This window comes from Miniopterus schreibersii (genome assembly GCF_964146895.1).
Source record: "Miniopterus schreibersii genome assembly, contig: HAP1_SCAFFOLD_34, whole genome shotgun sequence".
Lineage (NCBI taxonomy): Eukaryota > Metazoa > Chordata > Mammalia > Chiroptera > Miniopteridae > Miniopterus > Miniopterus schreibersii.
Window position 1 is genome coordinate 1,194,467 of NW_027669847.1, and position 23,246 is coordinate 1,217,712.

The 23,246-nt window shown below is 41.9% G+C and overlaps 1 protein-coding gene across 4 annotated transcripts; it reads right to left on the reverse strand.

The window, feature by feature from the left end:
* Positions 1 to 4,403: 4,403 nt before the first annotated feature.
* LOC308552030 (dihydrofolate reductase) lies at positions 4,404 to 23,242 on the reverse strand. 4 transcript variants are annotated; one of them, XM_081162996.1, is made up of 6 exons: positions 23,058 to 23,242; positions 22,724 to 22,770; positions 18,918 to 19,023; positions 12,385 to 12,511; positions 10,170 to 10,285; positions 4,404 to 7,039 (listed from the first exon to the last, which is right to left on the reverse strand). In XM_081162996.1, the coding sequence occupies exons 1-6, from the start codon at positions 23,141 to 23,143 to the stop codon at positions 6,961 to 6,963; spliced, it is 561 nt and encodes a 186-aa protein (XP_081019122.1). In that variant the 5' UTR covers positions 23,144 to 23,242; the 3' UTR covers positions 4,404 to 6,960. The 4 variants fall into 4 exon arrangements, with proteins under 4 accessions (XP_081019122.1, XP_081019121.1, XP_081019123.1 ...); XM_081162995.1 differs by having other exon boundaries at positions 22,670 to 22,770; positions 23,058 to 23,224; XM_081162997.1 differs by having other exon boundaries at positions 21,902 to 22,770; positions 23,058 to 23,189.
* Positions 23,243 to 23,246: the final 4 nt, after the last annotated feature.

Consider the following 23,246-nt stretch of genomic DNA (forward strand, 5'->3'; position numbering starts at 1 on the left):
GGAGTTGTCCATGGACCTGGACCTCTCTTGGGCTTTGTTGTACCTCTCATTCCTGGACCATCAGTCCTGGGTATGGCGGTGGCTTCGGTGCACTTTTGAGTGGAAGCTGCCCCTGGAAGGTTCAGGAAAAGGCATCTCAGTTCTCTTGGCCAGTTCCCAGGAAATGTCCCACTCCGGCGTCATGGGGAAGTGAGGCTCAAGCACGTTGGGGTCGCTGTGCATGATGAAGTTCTCGCCTTTGTGTTCGATGATGAAGCAGCCCTCCCGGGGAGCCCTGGTAAGGGGATCGCAAAAGTCATACTCCCTGTCCCCCGGGATGTAGCTTCATATATAGGTATTGCCATGCTTCTTAAATTTTATGCTCCAGCACTCCTAGAGTGTTTCTACAACTTCTGTGCTTTGCATGGTATTTTCTTTGCTTGGGATGTCCATAGCTCTTCCTCTCCCTACCCCTCCTCTGCTTGAACACCTGACAAACTAGTCCTTTAAATCTCAGCTCAGGTGTTGCCTCCTCTAGGAAGCCAAGATGAGGTTCCCGTTTCCCTATCAGATTCTACCTGTTACCTTGTGCTTTTTCACCACCATTTGCTTGCATATTTGTTTCTAGAATAGACCACGAGCATCTTGAGATGAGAAACCATGTCTTATTTATGTTTGAATCCCTAGTGCTGATGTGACTTAACAGTAGATGCTCAAGAAATTCTTGAATAAAATGAATGAAGGAGTTGAGGGCTGTGTTTTCACAGCTGTGTTCTCGCTTGATCCTAGACCGTCAGCTTCATGGGGGCTGATATGCATCAGTTTTGTTCACCCTGATCCCCATGGCTGAGCAGTGCCTGGAAAGCTCTCGATTGACCTTGTCCCACAAGCAGCCACTCCTTATTGGTCTATCATAAGGTCTGACTTTAAAAAATGAGCTGGGAGAATTATACTACAGATTGAGAATTTGAATGATGAAACAGAGAAAAGAAGTTAGTAGTTAGGATCCCAAACAGGAGTTTTTGTGGGAGGTAGGCTGGAGTTAGAAGAGGCACAGAGAGGGAGTCGGACACAGCAGGAGAGAAACCACCACTGACCACCAGCCAAACCCCTGGTTCCCAGCTTCACATCCTCGTGTCCACGTGTGTGTCTTTAGTCAACAGCCTGTCCCACAGTCACTGTGAGCTGATTCTAGTGAGCGCCTGCTCCTTGCAACTAAGGTTTTTAAAGACCATTCCCAGGTGACCCAAGGATTGAAACTCAGGCCTTCTCTCCCCTTGTCCAGTGCTCTTTCCACTATTTCAGGGCTAGAGACAGTATCTTTGTGCAGATTTTGGCAGAGGGCCATGCAAAAATGGTCCATATTAAATGTATTTTAATGACAATGAGCATGGCTGTAATTGTGATGTAAGTGGGAGGAAACAGCCATGAGGCAAACCAAATCCCCTCTCAATTTAAGCTAGACCAGTAGAAAGATCCCAAGAAACAGAAAATAGGCCCTTAATGGAATGCTTATTTTTATAAGGCATCTGCCTTCTCTGCTCTCTTTTGACCCAAATCTTAGGGAGTTCTGGCCACCCACTTCCACCATCTCCACCTGCTGCCCCCGCCTGCCAGGTGGGTGGGGCTTGGAAAGGGGACAATTGGTAAGTAACCTGGGCACATGGGCTTCTGCCCTTCAAGTCTCAAGGCTGCAGAGTGCAAAGAATGCCAAGATCATGGTTGCTATCCACATGTGGCCTTTTGGTTCACAAGCTAGTGATATATTTCAGGTACAAATCATTCTTTCCCACCAGCTCTTTCTGCAGGTCTCCAATGAGACAATTACATGGTTCCACTTAAAAGTGACTCAAGGACGGATGTGAGGGTCGACTCGTGTTGAAGCCTGGCTGTTTTCCTGCCCTTGTCCCTGGCTTTAGAATTTGTGTTGAAGTTAGTACCTGCCTGTGGGGGCAGCAGGCTCTCCAATGCGCCTGGTGTGTGCTCAGCCCTGCTTTTCAAGCACTGAATGGGCAGGTTCATGATGCCAGTAGGGACAATGGCAGCTCAGAGGGGTTTGCTCACCCCCTCATTTCTCTGAAAACATGCCTCTACTTGATGATTACCTATCTGGGGGTCATCTTTTGAAACTTACTGAAAAGAGTTTATCTTATAATCAACATTTCCCAGAAATTGCTCAAGAGCCACAGGCTATGAAAAGAAACAGATTTTAACAAACTACATTCAATGTACATTGTCATAAGTTTGCAGAGCTGCAGGCCAGCCCTTGGAATATTTTCAGATTTGATTTTCCAAAGGAATGCTTTTAGAAGCTGCAAATACCTAGAGGCACTGATAAAAAGCAAGAGTGAGATGTCCTATCAGAACTGGATATTCAGGGGCACAGAGGAAACAATTTTAAAAGTTAGAGTTCACTTTTCGATTTTAATCTAAGCTTGAACAATTACTGAACTACAGAGGAGGGGACAATTGAGACCCAATCATAAATCAAAAACCTCCAATGTGGTTGACATTCTATTTAGACCAAACCACAAACTCTTTAAGAAAAACATCCTGATAAACCCACAATTGTGACATTAGTGCTTATGAGAGTGTTGCCTTTTTTTCAAAAAGCTTTCTGACATGAAAAGGAAATAACTCCAGGGAGGCCTATAGCTCAATCACATTTTCGATTACTTTGATTAGTTTTCTGTTAATTTGGCCAGGCTATAGTACTTGGTGATTTAAACAAACATGGATCTCAGTGTTTTTATGAAGGTATTTTGTAGGTATAGTTAACACCTACAATTGGTTGACCTTAAGGAAAGGAGATCACACTCAACTACCTGGGTGGGCCTAATCTAATCAGTTTAAGGCTTTAAGAGGGAAAACTGGTTTTCTGGAGAAGAAATTCTGTCTCAATATTGCAACATCAACTCCTAGCTGAAATTCCAGCATGCTGGTTCTGCCCTACAGATTTCAAACTTGCCATTCCTCGTAAGTCCATGAGTCAATTCCTTAAAATAAAGCTCTTTCTATATACACATACACAAATAGGATGTGCCTGTGTCCTATTTCTATGGAAAACCCTGACCAATATAATCACATTTATATACCCAAGTAATAGCTAAAGTTCTTAAAATGGAAACTCAGAACCGTTCCATCCAAATAAGCCTGCTTTCTGACCCTCTAGTTTGTACTGAGTTGACAATATTCTTAATTTCAACCCAAATGCCACTCAATGCTGTAGAGGTGGTAAGTGATAAAGATGTCTGGGTGTCAGGCTGCGTGGGGGTGTTCCTAGGAGAAGTCTGGGTAGTGAGAGGACCAGCAAGGAACACTCACCAACGGGGGGTCCACAGGTTCAGCCCCACTTCCCATGTACAACTTGAAACAAAGATCTTCCTGGAGTGAGTTCTGAGGACAGAATGTGGAGAAGTTTATGTACTAATGGCATTTGAGGGAAGGACAGGCTTCCTGGTCTAGATGGAAAAGCCAAACAAGAATATGTTTCACAACTGAAAAACACTTGAGATGCTACACATCTTGAGGGGAGACAAGGAAATAAGGTAGTTTCTGCCTGACAGCGGGCAGTCTGGCCATGTGGATGGGGCAATCACTGGTTGTATTCTCATATCCACCCTCTTCCTTGTCCAGACGTCCGATTTTGTTGGGGAATATACCAGCCCCAGATGATAGGTCAAGAACAGTTTTAAGCCAGTGATCCTAAATTCTGATGTGCATTAATTAGAATTAGACTCCGATACTAGGAGGATTTGGGACAAGCTTTGCTTTCCTGATGAAGGGATTGTCATTAGTTCCTAACAGATAGCAACATGTAGACCTAATCTTTACCATTTTACTTTCTCCAATCTCACACGTGTTCTTATAATTAGCTTGTTTTTGTTTTGCTTCATGTCGATATTCTAGATACAGGAAATAAAATTTCAGTCAGTTTTCTCCCTTCCAAGCACCCTACCTGTAACAAGAACCTTGAGGAGGCCTCAGGACCATCTGGGTGCTTGTTTCAAAGGCCTCACATGGGGACTGGGGAAGACCTGAGAGCCTGTTAGGACATGGATGTTACAGAATTTCAGTCTCATGAAAACATAAAATGTGCTAACCTGAGTATTTAGAATATGTGGTCATGGTTTATTATTTTTTGCCTTGAATTACCATCACCTTATAGTGCTGTTTCATAAATCAATCTGGGAAAAGTGAGACTTTGACTCCCCGTCTTGAAAGATGAACAAACCAGGCACCACGACAGAAAGGCTAATATTCCCAACAACTGGCTTTTGGAATTTTGTGACCCTTGGCTAATTTTGTTTTCCTTTATACATTTTTAAGCTGACTGTGGAGATAAATTGCCATAAGAGTCTTTGACATTTTATGTGAAGTGTTCAAAGACCAACAGGAGGCCAGCACTTATGAACTAGTACAACTTATTAAGCAATAATTGTATTTATTAAAGAAATACATGAAAATGGTTACATAAAATCAAATGGTTCCAAAAGTCTAAGTGAAAACTAGAGCGTCTCCTGATCTATCTCTCCCTAGCTTCAATTGTCTTTGATTATTCGGCTGAGTATAGATTTACCAGCCGGAAATATCTTCTCAGAATTTAAGGCATGAGTCTAGTTTTGTTTTCCTTTTACTCCTCTCCTTCCTTTCCTTCCAAGCATCTCAAATTTGGTGGGTCCAAAACCAAAATTAAACTCCATCAGAAAATCCCATTACCTCCAACTTCGAAATATATCCTGAATCACAATTTTTTCACTGTACTCAAGCCTCTGGTCCAAGTTACCATCATCTGTCACCTGGACTTCTAATTGGTCTTTCTGCTTCTGTATTTCTTTAAATTGTAAAATATTTAACAAACTGTATGTTGCTTTATACTTTTTACTACATAAGTATGAAGATCTCACACATAATTACAAGTATATGGAATTGGTTTAGGTGTTTAGCTTTCACTGGTCCTGTGCCTGTCAGCAACTTCTTAATGCAAACACCGGGGCCCTATCTAGCAGCTGAAGTGTGTTCAGCCCACACAGAGGGCAGGGAATTGATGGCCCTGGGAACAGCCCTCAAACAATGAGCAGGGGATAAATACTCCCGCTTCCTTCCCTCCGTTTCCCAGATATCTCACCAGTATTGAGCGTGGTACCCAGGGAGAGCCTGCTCACTGATCTTGAACTGGCTTACCTTCCTAGTTGCACTTTTCCACATACCACCTGGTGCTTTCACTTAAATTCTAGTCTTGGGATCTGCTTTTGGGGGAAATCCAATCTAAGACAGTAATGTATGCATTTTCCTGTCATTGGCCTTTTGGGTTGTTTTTAGTTTTTTACTATTACAAACAAGGATGTGACATATTTCTACAAGTCTCTTGATATGTATGCAGGTTTGCTCTTGGCATTTACCCGTGTGTGGAATTGCTGGGTCAAAGGGTATATTCATCTCCATCCTTCATAAATCTGGTCAACATTTTAAAAGGCTGAGTGTCAAGTACTGGTGAGAAGGCCACGTCTGGTACATGTGGAATGGTTCCTGTCTGCAGTTTTAATTTGCATTTCCCCAGTCACTAGTGGGGATATATGTCTGTGCACATATTCACAGCCTTGTCTCTCCTCTTCTCTAAGCGGCTTCTTTTTCTTATTAATATGTGAGTTCTAAAAACTCTGGACACTAACAATTTCCTGCTTGTGCTCCTTGCTCCATTGTTTTCTTGTGGTTTGTAAATCTTATGCAGTGTTATTTCTGTTTTTCTGTGTGATCTGCTTTTTTTTTTTCTCTATGAAAGATTTTTAGGAAATTTCTCTTTACTCCTGATGTTCTGTATCCTAATTGTACTGCTAAATGTAAAGGGCTCAATTTATTACCTTAATTAATTTTTCATGAAAATAAGCACATGATAGTTCAAAAAAGTCAAAGTACAATAGACATACCTAATGCACAAAATAACACACTCAACTGTGATACTGTCAGCAGTTTACAGCGTAATTTTCCCCACACTGAAAATTTTGGATACTAGTCTAAATTTTTAAAATGGTGCAACAAATGCTCTTGCGTCCGTCTCTTTGTTCAGGATTAATTTCTGGAAGTGGAAGTTCTGGATCCAAACCCAGGTTATTTTGAATTTTGATTGCTATTGCTAACTCTTACCCTAAAAAGTTTGTACCAATGTACAGGCAGAAAATGCTATTTCTTTGGATACCTAAAAATCCAAATATTTGCTAACATGATGGGTAAAACATGTTTTAATTTTTAATTATGTGAAGTTTATTTTCTAACCTACTAGTTTTGGTTTCTCACAATACCCATTCTCTTCGAGTTTTTCATTCTAGCCGCCTGCTTGTTGTGAGGTTACTTTTTTGTGTGAAGAGCAACCTATTCTTGTTCTATCACTAGAACATCCCAACGAGTTTTTAAAGGTCTCTGACCTTCTCTTTTAATCATAATGAAAGGAATCTCCTACCTGCCTCTTACTATGTCTGTGGAATGTGCTGCAGGAACTGAGTAAACAGAACTTTTTCAGAAGTGTGATGTGCAGAGAGAAATTCTGGTCCCTATTTCGATCTGCTTCTCTTTTAATACCTAAGTTCTAACTCATCTGGTTTATAACCCATTTCTGACATTTGGACAAATTTAGCTAGCTCCTTTCTTTATAGGCCTGGGTTTCAACTCATGCTATCAGGGGACTCTCTCATCGTGGTTTCTTGGTATATGTTACCCTAGGCTGGTGCTTGGGACGTAATCCTGGGCCCTTGATGGACATTCAGACAGTTATAGCAACAGATGTTTCACAAAGGGTATATGATGTAGCACCGTTAAGATTAATTTAACCAAATCTAGTTAAGATTAAAACTAATTAATAAAAATACATTGCTAGAAATAATTATCCAGATCTAGTCAACAGAAGTCTCTTTTTCTAATGTTAAATACATAATCGTTTGGAGGGGAGAGGGAACAGCTTGAAATGAACCAGAAAACACCTTCACATTACTTGTATTTTTCATAGACTTCAAATTTGTACTTAATGCCTTTCTCCTCCTGGACATCAGAAAGAACGCCTGGGTATCTGTAAAAGAAATATACATATAATTTTAAAATGTATCAATTAAAAAGACTTTTTTAAAAGAATTGTTTATTGATTTTTAGAGAGAGAAGGGAGAGGGAGAGGGAGAGAGAAACATCGATGTGAGAACGCAGCATCGATCAGCTGCCTCCTGCAAACCCTCTACTGGGGATCGAGTCAGAAATCTGGGCATGTGGCCCGACCAGGAATCGAACCAGGACCTCTTGGCTTCTGGGTCGACACTCAACCACTGAGCCACACTGGCTGGGTGGCAATGGTTTCTTAGGTCTAAGACCAAAAGGACAAGTGACCAAAGGAAAAACTGGACATCAAAAGTAAAACCTTTGTGCAACAAATGATACCATTTAGAAAGTGAAAAAAGAAATAAATGTAAATTTTTTTAAAAAGTGAAAAGATAATTCAAATAATGGGAGAAAATTTGTGAAGCAAGTACTGATACATACAGGGAGGGGCAACAGTAGGTTTACAGTTGTCCATATGGAAATAATGCGATAATTAATAAATAGTAATACAAGGATAAACTGTTTTGTGATTCACAACTATAAATCTGCTTTTGCCCACCCCTGTAGTACAACATGGATGAACTTCAAAAAGGTACGCTAAAAGAAAGCAGCCAATTCCAGAGGCATCTCTACAGAGACGGAAAACAGGCAGCTGGTTCCCAGGGCTCGGGGGGCGGGGTGGAGAATGGCTGCCGAGGGTGCACATTTTGTTTGTTTTGTTTTGAATCCTCACCTGAGGGTATCTTTCCGCTTTGAGAGAGAGGAAGGAAGAGGGGGGGAGAGACAGAGAGAGAAACACCGATAGGAGAGGCACACTGACGGGCTGCCTCCTGCACACGCCCCAACCAGGGCCAGGGATGAGGCCTGACACCAAGGTGCGTGCCCTCGGCAGGAATCAAACCCGGGGCCTTTCAGTCCGCAGGCCGGTACTCTAGCCAGTGAGCCAAACCGGCCAGGGCTGAGTACATGTTTTTTGGAAGGTGATGAAAATGTTCTAAACTTAGATTGTGGTGATCATTGCACAACTCTGCGAATATACTAAAACCATTGCATTATATACTTCCAGTGGGTGAATGTTGTGATTTATGAATCATTTCTCACTAAAGATCTTAAATTCTTCATTTCTAAGAGTCAGAGAGCCAGAATGGTGTTTAAGCTATCAAGGATCCTGAAGGGTCAGAGCTCTGGAGAGGCCTGACTGAGAACCGATGTGGAAAGGTATTCATGTGAAGCCAACTCACAGAATAACCTACTCTTTGCCAGGAGCAAAGAGAAAGAGAAGAAATGAGGGACAACAGAGATCAGTTTTCACATCATGTGACAATTGGCAACCTGAGCAGTGTAAGAAAATACATGAGGTGCAGCAAAGGAAAACACACGTATTTTTATGTAAACATATATGAAATCAGTAAGTGAGACTCTTCTATGTAGTCACCTTTGCAAACTATAAGCAAGAGCCTGAACTTCAGCTGTTCAGAGCTAGTTAAGAGGCCAAGAAAATCAGTCACACATTTCATTTGATTCAAGACTACTACCTATTACTCTATAAACTATCAATCTAAAGCTTAGCCACCCATTTATTCAGACTTGGCTTCTGAATGTTCTTTTGGGAGGTCTTGACAAAACAAACCCTCAAAGAACAATTGACTCAATTCAACTGAGAATATTTGAAAGAATCTGTTAAAAGCTAGTAAAAACTGTTGATATAATTAATCTTAAAGCTGAAAAGTGTTTTTAAACTAAAATGCTGTAAGTTTTCAAAATCAGGCAGTTTCATGCTAAAATCACAACACCGTAAAGCAAGGGTAATCTCTCCTTTCCATCTCCACCACTGCTAAGTCCCTTCGTCTTTCACCTGAACTACAGCAACTAACTGGTTTCCCAGCTTCACTCCTGTCCCCTCCGGTCCATTCTCCACAAACAGCTAAAGCATCGCTCAATTCAAAGCCCCCTAAACCTGCATTTGGCCTCACCCCTTTGGGTCTTCCCATTGCTCACAATGCCCTCAGCGGCTTTCAAGGCTCAGGAAACAGGCCCAGCTTGTTCCCATCACCGGGTCTCTGCACTGGCCATTTCTGGTTCCTGGAATGCTCTTCGCTGTTCTTTGCATGGCTGGCTTGTCATTTAGATTCTAATAACGGTACTGTTGTAATTAATCTAGCTATTAATCACAGGAAAGAAACAAAGGAAAGGAGAAATATTATAGGCATGTCATTTGGGCAGCTTCACTAGGAAGCTAAAACTTTATACTCCCCAGGGAGCCACTGGTCTATTCCCTAAAAATCGCTGAGGGAAGGGACAGGGAGAACAGACGCATGCCCAGTAAAGTTGGGGTGCCCTCGGGAAGGTACTTGCCTGTCAGTTACTCAAGGGCTTGAAATTTGGGATATTAAATTCCCTAAACAAAGGAGTCCACTCTCTTGGTTGACTCCTGGCTTACCAGGCCTTTGCTCCTGCTCCCCTGCACTCGCCCACGTGGCCCATGACCATGTGGGCCCCACACACAGTGGACTAATGCACTGCAAGTAGCCTGATGCTGAACTGCACCCGGCTGCAACATGGAGTGGAACTCTGGACACTGGCTTTGCTTCAGAAGTGTAACTGAAACCCCAGCTACACTTCTTCTATGACTGGAAACCCAGGTATGTAATTCCACCCAAATAAAAATCACTGATCCTCCTGTGTGAGTCGCGGAAAATTCTTTTTCTTGAGATATTGTAAGGACCCCGCCCCCAGTGCCCAGTGGGGAAGAGCATACCCCAATTTCCCCGATAACAGTGCAAACATCACTCTTCAGAGACGACTTCTCAGACCAACAGTATTTACATCACAGTACTTCAGGTCTCCACAAGGCAACTGCTAATGTTTATCTCCTGTCTGCAGCCCTCCCTCTCTGTGGCAAACACATGATCTGGTGAACACTGACTGCACCTGTTTTGGGAACTTGAACATTCCCAAGTCTGTTAAAGCAGAATTCCAATAATTTCTATAGTACGTGTCTATAAAACACATTACTACCCCAAATTTAATCTGAGAGACATACTCTTTCCTATAATTCTTAAACTAGAAATCCAGAAGTGCTTCGGAATAATTAGTAACATTTTACTTACTCTGAGAGAAGCTTATATTTCTCTAAATCAATTTCTGGAAAAAATGTGTCACTTTCAAATTCCTGCATGATCCTTGTCACAAACAGTCTAAGATGGCCTGGCTTGTTCATGGCTTCCTTTGAAATAAAACAAAAGTTTAAATTATATAGCAAGTTTGTACTAGATATGAAAGAATCCTATTTAAATATCCCATTCTTTACTTTGGAGCCCTGAAAAGTACGCCTTATTTATGTTGAGAATGGACTAATCATTATATATAATTATGAGAGTTAAAATATATTCTCACCTCTAGTTTCCCTACATGAACTCTTTTTTCATTTAAGTGTTCAGTTTTGTCTTTTTTCTTGGTGGTTGCTTAAGAATTAAGAACCTCAAACTATCTAATTATGGGCTATAGAAAAATTTACATATACATAAATGGATAAGATAGTATAAATTATAATGAAAACCTCAAGGGTATACTTGGTACATTTACACAAAGTTTAATAATGCTTTCATTTCCCAGGAGATAGTTATAACACTAGTAATTTATTCTGCTCTTGTTGCTAGTGATTATATTTGGTCTCATACTATTAATGACTTTTCTAACTATCACCTATAGTACTGTTGATTAAAAATCAACAGCCGGGCGTGGCTCAGCGGTTGAGTGTCAACCTAGGATCCAGGCGATCGGGGTTCGATTCCTGGTCAGGGCACATGCCCGGGTTGCGGGCTCGATCCCCAGTAGGGGCGTGCAGGAGGCAGCTGATCAATAACTCTCTCATCATTGATGTTTCTGTCTCTCTCTCTTTTCCTCTCTCTGAAATCAATAAAGATATTTAAAAATATACGTGTATATATATTAAAAATCATGAGTCCCAAAAAAGAAAAAACAATATATACTTACATATATATATATATATATATATATAATTTCAAGTGTTTGTTATCTTTAAAATTCCAAATAAGGGCACAGAACAAATTTTACTTTTTATTTTCAATATTACAGTTTATAGTATTACATTGTTTATTCTCTTGCCCCAAACAAATAAATATTCTACCAATTCTTGCTGTATCAAAATTTAGGAAAATTGAATAGGACCAACCCCACAGCATGTGAAAGTCTGTAGCAAAGGCAATGCTTTTTGGCAAACCTTTTCTGTAAAGGGTCAGAGAGTAAATCTTTTAGGCTTTAGGGCCACAAGGTTTCTCTTACCATTTAGGCAAAAGCAGCCACAGACAATACTAAGCCGACGGCCATATTCCAGTGAATACATGTTCCAGTGAAACTTTATTTACAAAAGCAACTGAGTAGGCCCACGTTGGCCCACGAGAAGAGAAGCCTGAATGTTCTACAAATGTTGAGATATGAGGTAGGTGATAATGCAGAATTATAACTTAGAGATTACACTTCCTTACCTACTATATGTAGATCTATCAAATTATATAGATGAATTTAATTTGAAGTATTTATATTGTTTAAAAGGTTATAGAAAAAGGAACATAACAGTTTTTGTAATCCCAGCTCAGATCCTGGTACGCCTCTTCTCAGGTAACTCCAGTACACATGCTCCCACAAGCCCCCAAAGGTAGGGGCTGCTTTTTCCCTTCCCATAAATATTAATCTTTCATGAGTACTTTAAAATTAGAGTACGAAAATTCCTTTTGTTTTCCTCAAAATTTTTGAAAGCTGGAAGTCATTTGGTGTCAAGAACAAGGAATATTTTCTCTTTTACCTACTGTTTTCCCTTATGAAATAAAATAATTTAATACTTTTCCCTTGCCCTCACACTGTATGAAAATTGTTGAGGTAGAGTTTTCTGTTTTTAACAAATTCATATACATCTGGTCAGTGTACATCAGCTGGGAGCCCATCACTGTCTTAGGAAGAGACGTAGTTTTCCTTGGAGAAAAGGGGTAACTCAGCGTCTCAGGGTATCCAGGGAGTAGAAAACAGTGCAGCCCCAGTATGTTTCAAAGGGAAGGATTTACAATGTTTTAAAACTGGAAACATCAACTATTTTGAATTGGAAATAAACTGATAAAGACTTAAAAACTTACTTTTACATTTTTATTTAGTTTGCATGATAGCATCAAAAACGAAGAATTCATATTGACAATATGTCTAACTGACAGCAGGGAAATGTGCTTCCTTCGCTTGTGACCTGATAGTACAGACACAGGGGAGTCGAAAGGAAGCAGAGGGAACACTCTGTTCACAGGTAACTTTACTTACCTTGTAAACAGAGCTGCCTCCTATTATCCAAACCATGTCCACTTTATTTGTTAATTCTGGTTCCTCAAGAAGTTTTAAGGCATCATCCAGACTTTTGGCAAGAAAATGTGCTCCTTTTGGAGGTTCCCTGAGGTTAAGGGAAAGAATTACAATTTCTACAAAAGCCATCGACACTAGGCAGATAATCTGTACAGGAAGCAATAATTTAAAAACTAAAGTCATCATAAATGTGAATCCTTTCAACAAAAAACAGTTAACAGCAGTATTGCCTATGACCAATAATTTAACCCACATTTGTGTATGTATGGTCCACAAGGAATAAAAACACAAAAAATACTTCTCTCAAGATATTTATTGCAGAAAAACCTCAGAAGAATAGTTGTCTCTGGAGGGATGAAGTAAAGATTACTGGGAAGGGGAATGAGGAAACTTTCTGGGGGTTATGGTAGCGTTCTGTATCTTTGATATGGGTTCTACAGGTGCATATAGTTGTTGTAACTTAGGGAATGTACACTTAAGACTTGTATGCTTCACAGTACATAATTATCTCAAAAGGAAAAAGTGTAAAGAAATACTGAACTGTAGTTAATGACGTATATGGTAAAATATTTAGGGGAAAACATACTAATGTCTGCAATTTACTTCGAAATGCATAAAAAGAACAAGACTAACGGATTGATGGATGGGTGATAAAACAAGCAGAGCAAAATGTTCAAATGGCAAGATCTATGTGGTGGGTACACAAGTGTTTGCCGCAAAGTTTTTTACATTTCAAAGTTTCATGACAAAATGTTGGAAAAAGTAAAATGCTTGAATGAATAGTTTCCAGTGATATTCAAACTGTTACTATGTGGCGCGCGGGGAAAGGAGGTTCACATTCCGAATAATACAGAGAAGGGTGAGCACTAAACACGGAGCATGTCAGGGTTTCTGTCATTAACAAGTAAAGTGCCACGGAAAGTCCCAGATGGGGGCGGACCGAGGGGAAGCCACACGGACTCTCTCCTGGACCAAGCTGGAATGACAACTGAACTATAGAAAAACCACCCTGAATATCGAATTGCAACTGAGGACGAGCTGGACAGCACCCCACAGCCAAGGAGGAAAAGGGGAGACCCCACAGAGACGGGTAGGAAGTGCAGAGGCACCAGAGGGCTGGCTGGGCTCCCAGAGGCAGCAGCTGAAGGTCCAGAGGGAGATCTCAGCTGTGGGGGGTTCCCACTGAGGACTCTGGGGCCTAAATACCAGGCTGGGCTCCCCAGCCCAGAGCATCAGACCTGAGACAGGTGCCCCCATAACATCTAGCTGTGAAAAGCATCCAGGTTTCTATCTGCCAGGGAGAGAACGCCTGGAACTGCAGGCACCCTCTTAAAGAGCCAACACACAAAGTTTCATGTGCAGTCACTCACCTTGGGCTACAACAGAGGGAGGGCAGAGTGGACTGCAGCTGTGTGAGGAGAAGCTAGGGCTGTGGGCCCTGGAGATAGAGATCAGAGGGCATCCCTCAGGACTCCTGTGCCTAGTCATTCCCACATACTGCAGAGGACATCTTTCTCAGACAGACACTTACCTTCAAAGCAGCTTTTGCATGGGGGGAAAGCAATTGCCCCAACCAGCTGGAAAACCTCTGGCCCCACCCTGTGGAGATTCTACAGCCTGAAGCTCATTAAGAGGCTGAATAACAGCCTTTGGGTGCTTTGAGTCTTTGCCTGATTTGCTTCCGGACCCAGGGCTTGGAAAAGCAGATGTTGGTGTGCGTCTTGATCCTGTCCAAACACACCCCCAGACCCAGCAGAGAGAACCACAAGCTGCGGCCAGTCACAAACAGCATCGGACATTGGCCCGCACCAGAGACCATCTAAAAGACTGGGAGTCCTAGCAGATCTACCTAATACATAGAAACAAATCCAAACAGGCAGCCAAAATGGGAAGATAAATAAAGCCCCAAATGAAAGGATTCTCCAGAAGAAGAGCTAAATGAAATGGACACAAGCAATCTATCAGATATAGAGTTCAGAATACTGATTGTAAGGCTCCTCAACAGCACGAGAAAAAATATGGAAACTATAAAGAAAATTAAGAATGACATAGTAGAAATAAAAAATATATTGGAAGGAATAAATAGCAGATTAAGGGAAACTGAGGATAAGATTAGCGAATTAGAAGACAGGGTAACACCCGACCAGGCATGACTCAGCAGTTGAGCACTGACCTAGGATCCAGGGGATTGCGGTTTGATTCCCAGTCAGGGCACATGCCCAGGTTGCAGGCCCAATCCCCAGCAGAGGGCATGCAGGAGGCAGCTGATCAATGACTCTCTCATTACTGATGTTTCTCTCTCCCTCTCTTCCTTCCTGTCTCTGAAATCAATAAGATATATTTAGGGGGGAAAAAAAGGGTAGAAAAAAATCACTCAATCAAGAACCAAAAAAAAAAATAGAATAAAAAACAGGAGGACATGAAACGTAACAATATTCACATCATAGGAGTGCCAGAAGAGGTTGAAAGTAAGCAAGGGTTAGAGAACCCGTTTGAAGAAATAATGGCAGAAAACTTCCCTAACCTGGTCAAGGAAAAAGTGACACAAGTTCAGGAGGAACGGAGAGTCTCAAGCAAGAAGAATCCAAAGAGGCCCACACCCAGACACATCATAATTAAAATGCCAAAAATTCAAGACAAAGAGAGAATCTTAAAGGCAGCAAGAGAAAAAGCAAGCTGTTACCTACAAAGGGGCTCCCATTAGGCTGTCAGCTGATTTCTCCTCAGAAACTCTACAGGCCAGAGGGAATGACATGAAGTATTCAAGGTAATGCAAAGCAAGGATCTGAAACCAAGACTACTCTATCTAGCAAGGCTATCATTCAAAATAAATGGTGAAATAAAGAGCTTCCCAGACAAAAAAAAAAAACACGCTAAAGGAGTTTATCACTACCAAACCAGCATTGCAAGAAATGTTAAAGGGACTGCTGTAATTAGAAGTTGAACTAGAGAGGAGAAACATAGGCATAAACAAATAGAATGGCAATAGATAAGTACCTATCAATAATAACTTTATATATAAATGGATTAAATGCGCCAACCTAAAGACATAGAGTAGCTGAATGGATAAGAAAACATGACCTAAATATATGCTGTCTACAAGAAACCCACCTCAGAACAAAAGACTCCGACAGGCTGGGGGGGGAAAACACAATACAAAAAACTTCTAGAGGACTTTAAAGGAGAGATCAACAGCAATACAATCACAGTAGGGGAGTCTCTACAAGTTCAAGGTGAAAATCATATCAAGCATCTCCTCGGACATTTACACCATGGAATACTACGCAGCTGTAAAAATGAAGGCTCTCTTACCCTATGAGACAGCATGGAGGAACCTGGAGAGTATTATGCTAAGTGAAATAAGTCAGACAGAGAAAGACAAGTACCACATAATCTCACTCATATGTGTAATCTAATGAACTAAACCAATGAACAAAATAGATCCAGAGACATAGAAGTACAGAACAGACTGATGAATCTCAGAGGGAAAGCAGGGGGTGGCGGGTGGGGAGAGATTAACCTAAGATCTTAGATGCTTATGTGCATAACCCATGGAGACAGACAATAGTGGGGTGAAGGCCTGCGGGGAGGGGTACAGGGTGGAGTGGATCAATGGGGGAAAAATGAGGGACATCTGTAATTCTTTCAATAAAGAGAATCTGATGGTAAGACCACAAAAATATTACATCATGAAATGATAATTTTTGGATTGAACATCAGTTATAACATCTTATTTCATGGAGGCAATTTTAGATTTTTTAAAGATGCTGTCAAAGCTACAACATTGCAGTAAAGCTTCTTAATTTAATTTCTGGTCCCAAAGACCTTTAAAAAATGCTTTATTGAGAGAAATCACATACTATACAATTTACCTTTGCAAGGCGTACAATTCAGTTAACTTTTCAGTATGTTCATTGAGCTGTATAACCATCACCACCGTCTACTTTCAGAACATTTCCATCACCCTGAAAGGAAGCCCGGTGCTTATTATCAGGTATCCCCGCTTCCACCCCCTCTCTCCAGGGATTTGCCTATTCTGGACATTTGATAGAAAGGGCATCGTGTGGTCTGCTGTGTCTGGCCGTTTCAGTTGGCACACTGTTTTCAAAGTTCATCTGTGCTGTAGCATATCTTGGCACGTAATCCTTTTTGTGGAGGAATAAATATTCCATTGTATGGATATAGCACATTTTGTTTATTGTTCCTCAGTTGATGGACATTTGGGATGTTTCCAATTTCTAGATGTTATGAATGATGCTGCTGTGAACATCTGTGTACAAGTTTTTGTGTGGTCATATGTTTTCATTTATCTTCGGTATATACCAAGGAGAATTGCTGGTTCATATAACTCTGTTTACCCTTTTGAGAAAGTGCCAATCTGTTTTCCAAATGTAGCTGTAGAGCATTCCTTTTAAAGCCACACTTGATAGTCTAGAAAGCCATGGAAAAGCATTTTTCCCCTATAACTTATTAAGTAAATAGTTACCCTGAATAGCTAGTACGGGCCAGCAAATCTGGGGATTATCTTGAGGATTCAATTTCTTCTCACACAGGGGAGAGGGTGGTGGTGAAAGATTGTCTCTGAAAACTTACAGGAGCAATAGTGATTCACATGTGTAAATCTCTCCCCTTTTATCTGGACCCAGCAGTGCCTGCTACATAGCAGGTGCTCAGGACATGTATAGAACTGACCAGCAATTGACCAGGGAAGCAGAAGGCAGGATAAAAAATAAACTTTAAATTTTTTTCCTGATATCCCTATTTCCTTAGCATGCTTGATAATAAAGACTTTAAATTTTCTCTCTGCCTATAAATAAAAAGTGAAATACACCAATAAATGTTATATATAAACATATAATAAACAGCCAAACCCAATTACACATACCCCAGATGGGTCATAAAAAAGAAATCAGACTCATCATTTGAGGAGATTTGCTGTCTCAACTGAACATCTCTCCCACTGAGATTTCTTTATGTTTGTTTTAGCTCAAGCTAGCCATAAATAAACTTGAGTAGTATTCAAGAATATATTAAGGAGTCTCTAGAAATGACAATACAGTCTGTCAATTTGGATTTACCAAGTATAGAGATAATCAGAATATCCTAGCAACCAGGAGAAAGAGAACAGAATGAAGACTTGAGGCAGGTGGCAAGATCCACATCAACATATTCCCCATCACTCAAAGACAAGCAATGTACATATTCTGGTACACTTTCTTCCAGGTTTTTACCTATGCCATTCTAGGAGGGATCTGGGAGAAAATCTATAGAACCCCAAACCCCCTTAGCCTACAGTTGTGCAATGTTTTTTCCTTCCTGTGGTGTGATGGTCTTTGGTGTGTTCACTTGGCTAGGAAATAGTCCTTAGTTAGTCAGACACTAATCCAGGTGTTGCTGTGAAGGTATTTTATAGATGTGATTCAAGTTGATAATTGGATGACTATAATCAGGGTGGGCCAGATTCAATCCGTTGAAAGGCCTTAAAAACAGATCTGAGACGTCCCTGAAGAAATTTCAGCTGTAGACATCAGCTTCAGCCCTTGAAGAGTGGTAGCCTCCCCTTCCTGATGGCCTACCCTACAAATTCTGGACTTGCCAGCCCTCACAACTGTGTAATCCACTTCCTTGTAAGATATTTTTATGATTATATTAGTAGTTTAAGAAACAATCAGCGTGCCAATCCCAAACTTTTCCTTAAGGTCTAATTCAGGCCAACTACCCCCAAACAGACCCTTGAAGTTCAGAAAATTATTTTATTGGGTTAGGACCAATGTAAACGCCAAAAAATATGGAAATCAGAATGTCACTTCACGGGTAGTTTTAATGCTGTTAACTACCACCCCAGCTGCCCACACCTCTTTCAAGTTCATTTCCAGGCATCAGGAACTAACTATATTGGCCTCAAGGACAGGAAAATTCCTAGCAGAGGCCAACTGCACATACTCCCTTCTTCTAGGATCCCTAGGACCATTTCAATACTTCGAAATTTATTTGCAGACACAGGATAAAGAACAGAAGTACAAAATACTATTTGGGTTTTGAGGAAAACTAGAGTACAAGAATATGACAGTTTTTTGCCCATTTTAAAATTTATCCTGCTGCATTTAGGACTGAGTCTAGGGAAATGATAGCAACTTCATTTTGGCAAGTCCCAAAACATATGTATTTTGATTTTATGTACAACTGACAAGTTATTAATTTATATTATATAACTGATATTTGACCCTACTAAATTGAATTGAATTCAGGGAAACATGCAATTCTGTTACCATAGTGAGATTTAATGTAACTTTTTAAGACTCATCATTTGAGGAGAATTGAAACCACTCACTTGAGCAGCAGAATAAGTTATAACTGCTTATTCATTTCCTATAATCACCTAGTGATATTAAGCATCTTCATCAATAGCTACATTTATAGTATTTTACTTTGTCATATACTGACCCCAACATAAGAAGTGGCACATGGTTTTCATGTGGTGAAGGTGTACTTACTTGAGTTCTCTACTGAGAACTAAATTAATCCTGTCCTTTAAAGGTCGATTCTTCTCGGGAATGGAGAACCAGGTCTTCCTACCCATAATCACCAAATTCTGCTTACCTATAAAATCACATAGAAAGAATAGATATATTTTGGGAATATACATATATATTTTCATACATTTATATTTATGCATATATAATCACATTGACCTCTAGTGGATCTGCTTTAAAAAAATTAAAATTTTTAACAGCTTTACCAAAATTTACCATTTATCACTCATTATCTAAATATAGTAATTATTTTTCCCTTTGACTTTATCCAACTTATATTCAATATAGTTTTAATCAGTCATGTATAACATAGTTGTGAAAAGCAAAGATTCAGAGTTCAAATGCTCCAGGGGAACGTATGCTGTTACCTACTACACAGGTCCTGCTAATCTTCTGGCCTTACTATCCATACCTATGAAATGGGGATAACATATAGCTCCTGCTTTAGGATTGTGGGGACTGAAGCCTTAGACAATGTTTGACATCTAAAAAGTGTTGTTTAACTGTTTGATAATAACAGTACTCACATTTGTGTACTTTGTAGGTTTAAATTAAGAGCCATACTTAAAAAATAACTGCTTAATATTCCACTCAATTAGCTGAAAATACTTTCAAGTTGTGCCTCTTTCCTTAAAACTTTTATACACATAGCTTCCATTTCTGGTTTAATTATTTAGGAGAAAAAAGTTTGTGAGTCAGATATCCAGATCAAAGGAACGTACACATTTATAATCACTGAATTAGAGTGACTTTATAATCAAACTAACATGTGCAGAGACAATCCTAAAGACTCCACCAAAAAACTATTAGATTTAATAAATGAATTCAGCAAGGTAGCAGGATTAACATCCAGAAATCGATGCCATTTTTATACACCAATAATGAACTGTCAGAAGGGGAAACTAAAAAAACAATACTATTTACCATTGCAACAAAAAAATTAAGATACTTAAGAATAAATTTAACCAAGGAGGTAAAGGACCTGTACTCGGAAAACTACAGGATGTTGCAAAAAGAGAGGAAGATATAAACAAGTGGAAGAATATGCTGTGTTCATGGATCAGTAGAGTTAACATCATTAAAATGTCCATACTGCACAGAGCAATCTATAGATTAAATGCAATCTCAATTAAAATACCAACGGCATATTTCACAGATCTAGAACAAACTCTTTGAAAATTTATATGGAACCAAAAAAGACCTGGAGTAGCCACGGCAATCTTGAGAAAGAAGAACAAAGTTGGTGGGATCACAATACCAGATATACTACAAAGTCACTGTAATCAAAACAGCCTGGTAGTGGCACAAGAACAGACATGTAGATTAGTGGGACAGAACAGAGAACCCAGAAATCGACCCAAGCCATTACGCTCAATTAATATTTGACAAAGGAGGCAAGAACATACAATGGAGTAAAGACAGTCTCTTCAATAAATGGCACTGGGAAAATTGGACAGGTACATGCAAAAAAATGAAACTAGATCACCCACTTACACTATACACAAAAACTCAAAATGGATAAAAGACTTAAATGTAAGATGTGCAACCATAAAAATCCTAGAAGAAAACATAGGCAGCAAAATCTGAGAATCCCTCATAGCAACATGTTTGCCGATATATCTCCTAGGGCAAGAGAAACAAAGGAGAAAATAAACAAATGGGACGGCACCAAACTAAAAGGCTCCTGCACAGCAAAAGAAACCATCAATAAAACGAAAAGGGAGCCCACTGTATGGGAGAACATATTTGCCAATGACACACCTGATAAAGGGTTAATATCAAAAATATATAAGGAACTCACACAACTTAACAAAAGGAAGACAAACTATCCAATTAAAAAATGGGCAAAGGACCTAAATAGACATTTCTCCAAAGAGGACACACAGATGGCCAAGAGACATGAAAAAATGCTCAACGTCACTAATCATCAGAAAGATGCAGATTAAAACCACAATGAGGCATCACTTCACACCTGTCAGAATGGCTCCATCAACAAGTCAACAAACAACAGGTGCTGGCGAGGGTGTGGAGAAAGGGGACCCTAGTACACTGCTGGTGGGAATGCAGACTGGTGCAGCCACTGTGGAAAACAGTATGGAGTTTCCTCAAAAAGTTAAATATGGAATTACCATGTGACCCAGCGATCCCACTTCTAGGAATATATCCTAAGAAACCGGAAACAGCAATCAGAAAGAACTTATGCACTTTTATGTTCATAGCAGCGCAGTTTACAATAGCTAAGATCTGAAAACAGCCCATATGCCCATCAGATGAATGGATAAAAAAGCTGTGGGACATTTACACCATGGAATACTACGCAGCTGTGAAAAAGAAGCATCTTTTATTCTTTGGGACAGCATGGAGGGACCTGGAGAATATTACGCTAAGTGAAAATAAGCCAGGCAGAGAAAGACAAATATCACATCATCTCACTCATATGTGGACTCTAATGAACAAAATAAACAGATGAACAAAACAGACCCAGAGACATAGAAGCATGGAACAGACTGAGGGATCTCAGTGGGAAGGTGGGGATGGGGGAGTGGGCAGGGAGAGACTAATCAAAGAACTTACATGCTTACATGCATAACCCATGGACACAGACATTGGTCTGGGGAAGGCCTGCGGGTAGGGCAGATCCGGGGTGGAGGGGATCAATAGGGGGAAAGGGGGACATCTGTAATACTTTCAACAATAAAAATAAATTTAAAAGATAATAGAAACAAAAAAAGCAGTAATGTTTACAAACTAGCAAGACTAGGCATTTTTCCATATTTTGTTTCCTATTACCAGACTACTTAGGATTCTTTGTTCTATTTTAAAGATATTTTTATTGATTTTTAGAGAGGGAGAGGAAGAGAGAGAGGACCTGGACAGGCTGCCTCCTGCCCGCCCCCTACCAGGGATCCAGAATCCAGCCGGAAACCCAGGGCCCGTGTCCTGACCTGGAGTCCAGCTCACTGGGCCACAGCAGCAAGGGCCAGGGGCTTAGGGCTCTAGAGGGTGGTTCACTTCAGCCCTTCAGCTTCAAGCTCTTGCCATCTTGTCTCTACCAATGATCTAAGTGCCAAGGCCGAGAACTTGTGTCTGTTCCGTTAAAGTTATGCTGCACCTGCTCCTTCCTATTTCCCTGTTTACTCTGCTATTCCTCCTCCTGCGACCAGATATACATCGAAGGTTTTATTTTTTAAATGTTTTTTCATTGGCTTTAGGGAGAGACCAAACATCGACTCCGCCGGCCGCCTCCTGCGCGCCCCCTGCTGGTCCCAGCCCGCAGCTTCCGGCGCAGGGCCGCGCTCCGCCCGAGCAAACCGGCCGCGCTGCGCCTCAGGTGTCAGGTGGGTCCCCCGACCGCAGAGCCTTTTCCTTGGCTGTCCACTTCTTCCAGTGTCCGAGCTACCTGTGCCCCAATGTCCCACAAGCACCTCGAAACCGCTGCGATCGCATCCCCCAGCTCTCGGCGTCGCTCTGAACGTCCCCACCTCAAACCGAGGGCCAGGAGCCGGGCGCGGACTCGCCGCCCGCCGCCCCCGCCCGAGGCCTCGTCTCGCCCCGCGCCAAGCGCCACCCAGCGGCCACTCCGGCCCAGGGCCTCAACTGCACGCGACCCGCGTAAAATCTCAAAGCCCGTTTAAAACGAGGAATGAGGACTGGGAACGGCACACAGATCAGTGTGGAGACAGAAGCTCCCGGACGACCGTGGGGAACCACGCTTGGGTCGAGTCTGCGCTGGGAGGCCCTCGGGAGCCCGCCGCCGGTCCCGTCACCTGCTGCCGCGGCGGCGGTCATCCTCTGGAAGTAGGCGAACTCCTGCCTGCAGGACGAGAGCGCGGCGTCACTCGGCGCCCCTCCCGCGGGCTCCAGTCCCGGCCGGGCGCGGGCGCGGGCGCGGGGGGGCTCTGCGGGGCGGGCGCCCCGGGGCAGGCCGGGGAAAGGCCGCCCTCCCGCCTCCCGGCCTCCGGCGCGGACGGCAGACCGGCTCGGCTCCGGGCGGCTGGGTCCCAAGTCCACCCCCCGCCCCCCGCGGCCAGCCGGGCCGGCGCCGCCCGGCAGGGGCCCCGGCAGAGGGCGGCTCGCACCGCAGCCCGGCGCGGCAGGTACCTGAGCGGGGGCCAGGGCAGGTCCCCGGCCTTGCCGATGCCCATGTTCTGGGACACGGCGACGATGCAGTTCAGGGTCCGAGCCATGCGGGCCGCACCCCCCGCTCGGAGATCGCCGGCCGCCGCGCAGATCAAGCCTGGCGCGAAGCTGGCGCGGCCCGCCCCTCGGCCCCATTTGCTGCGCGACGCC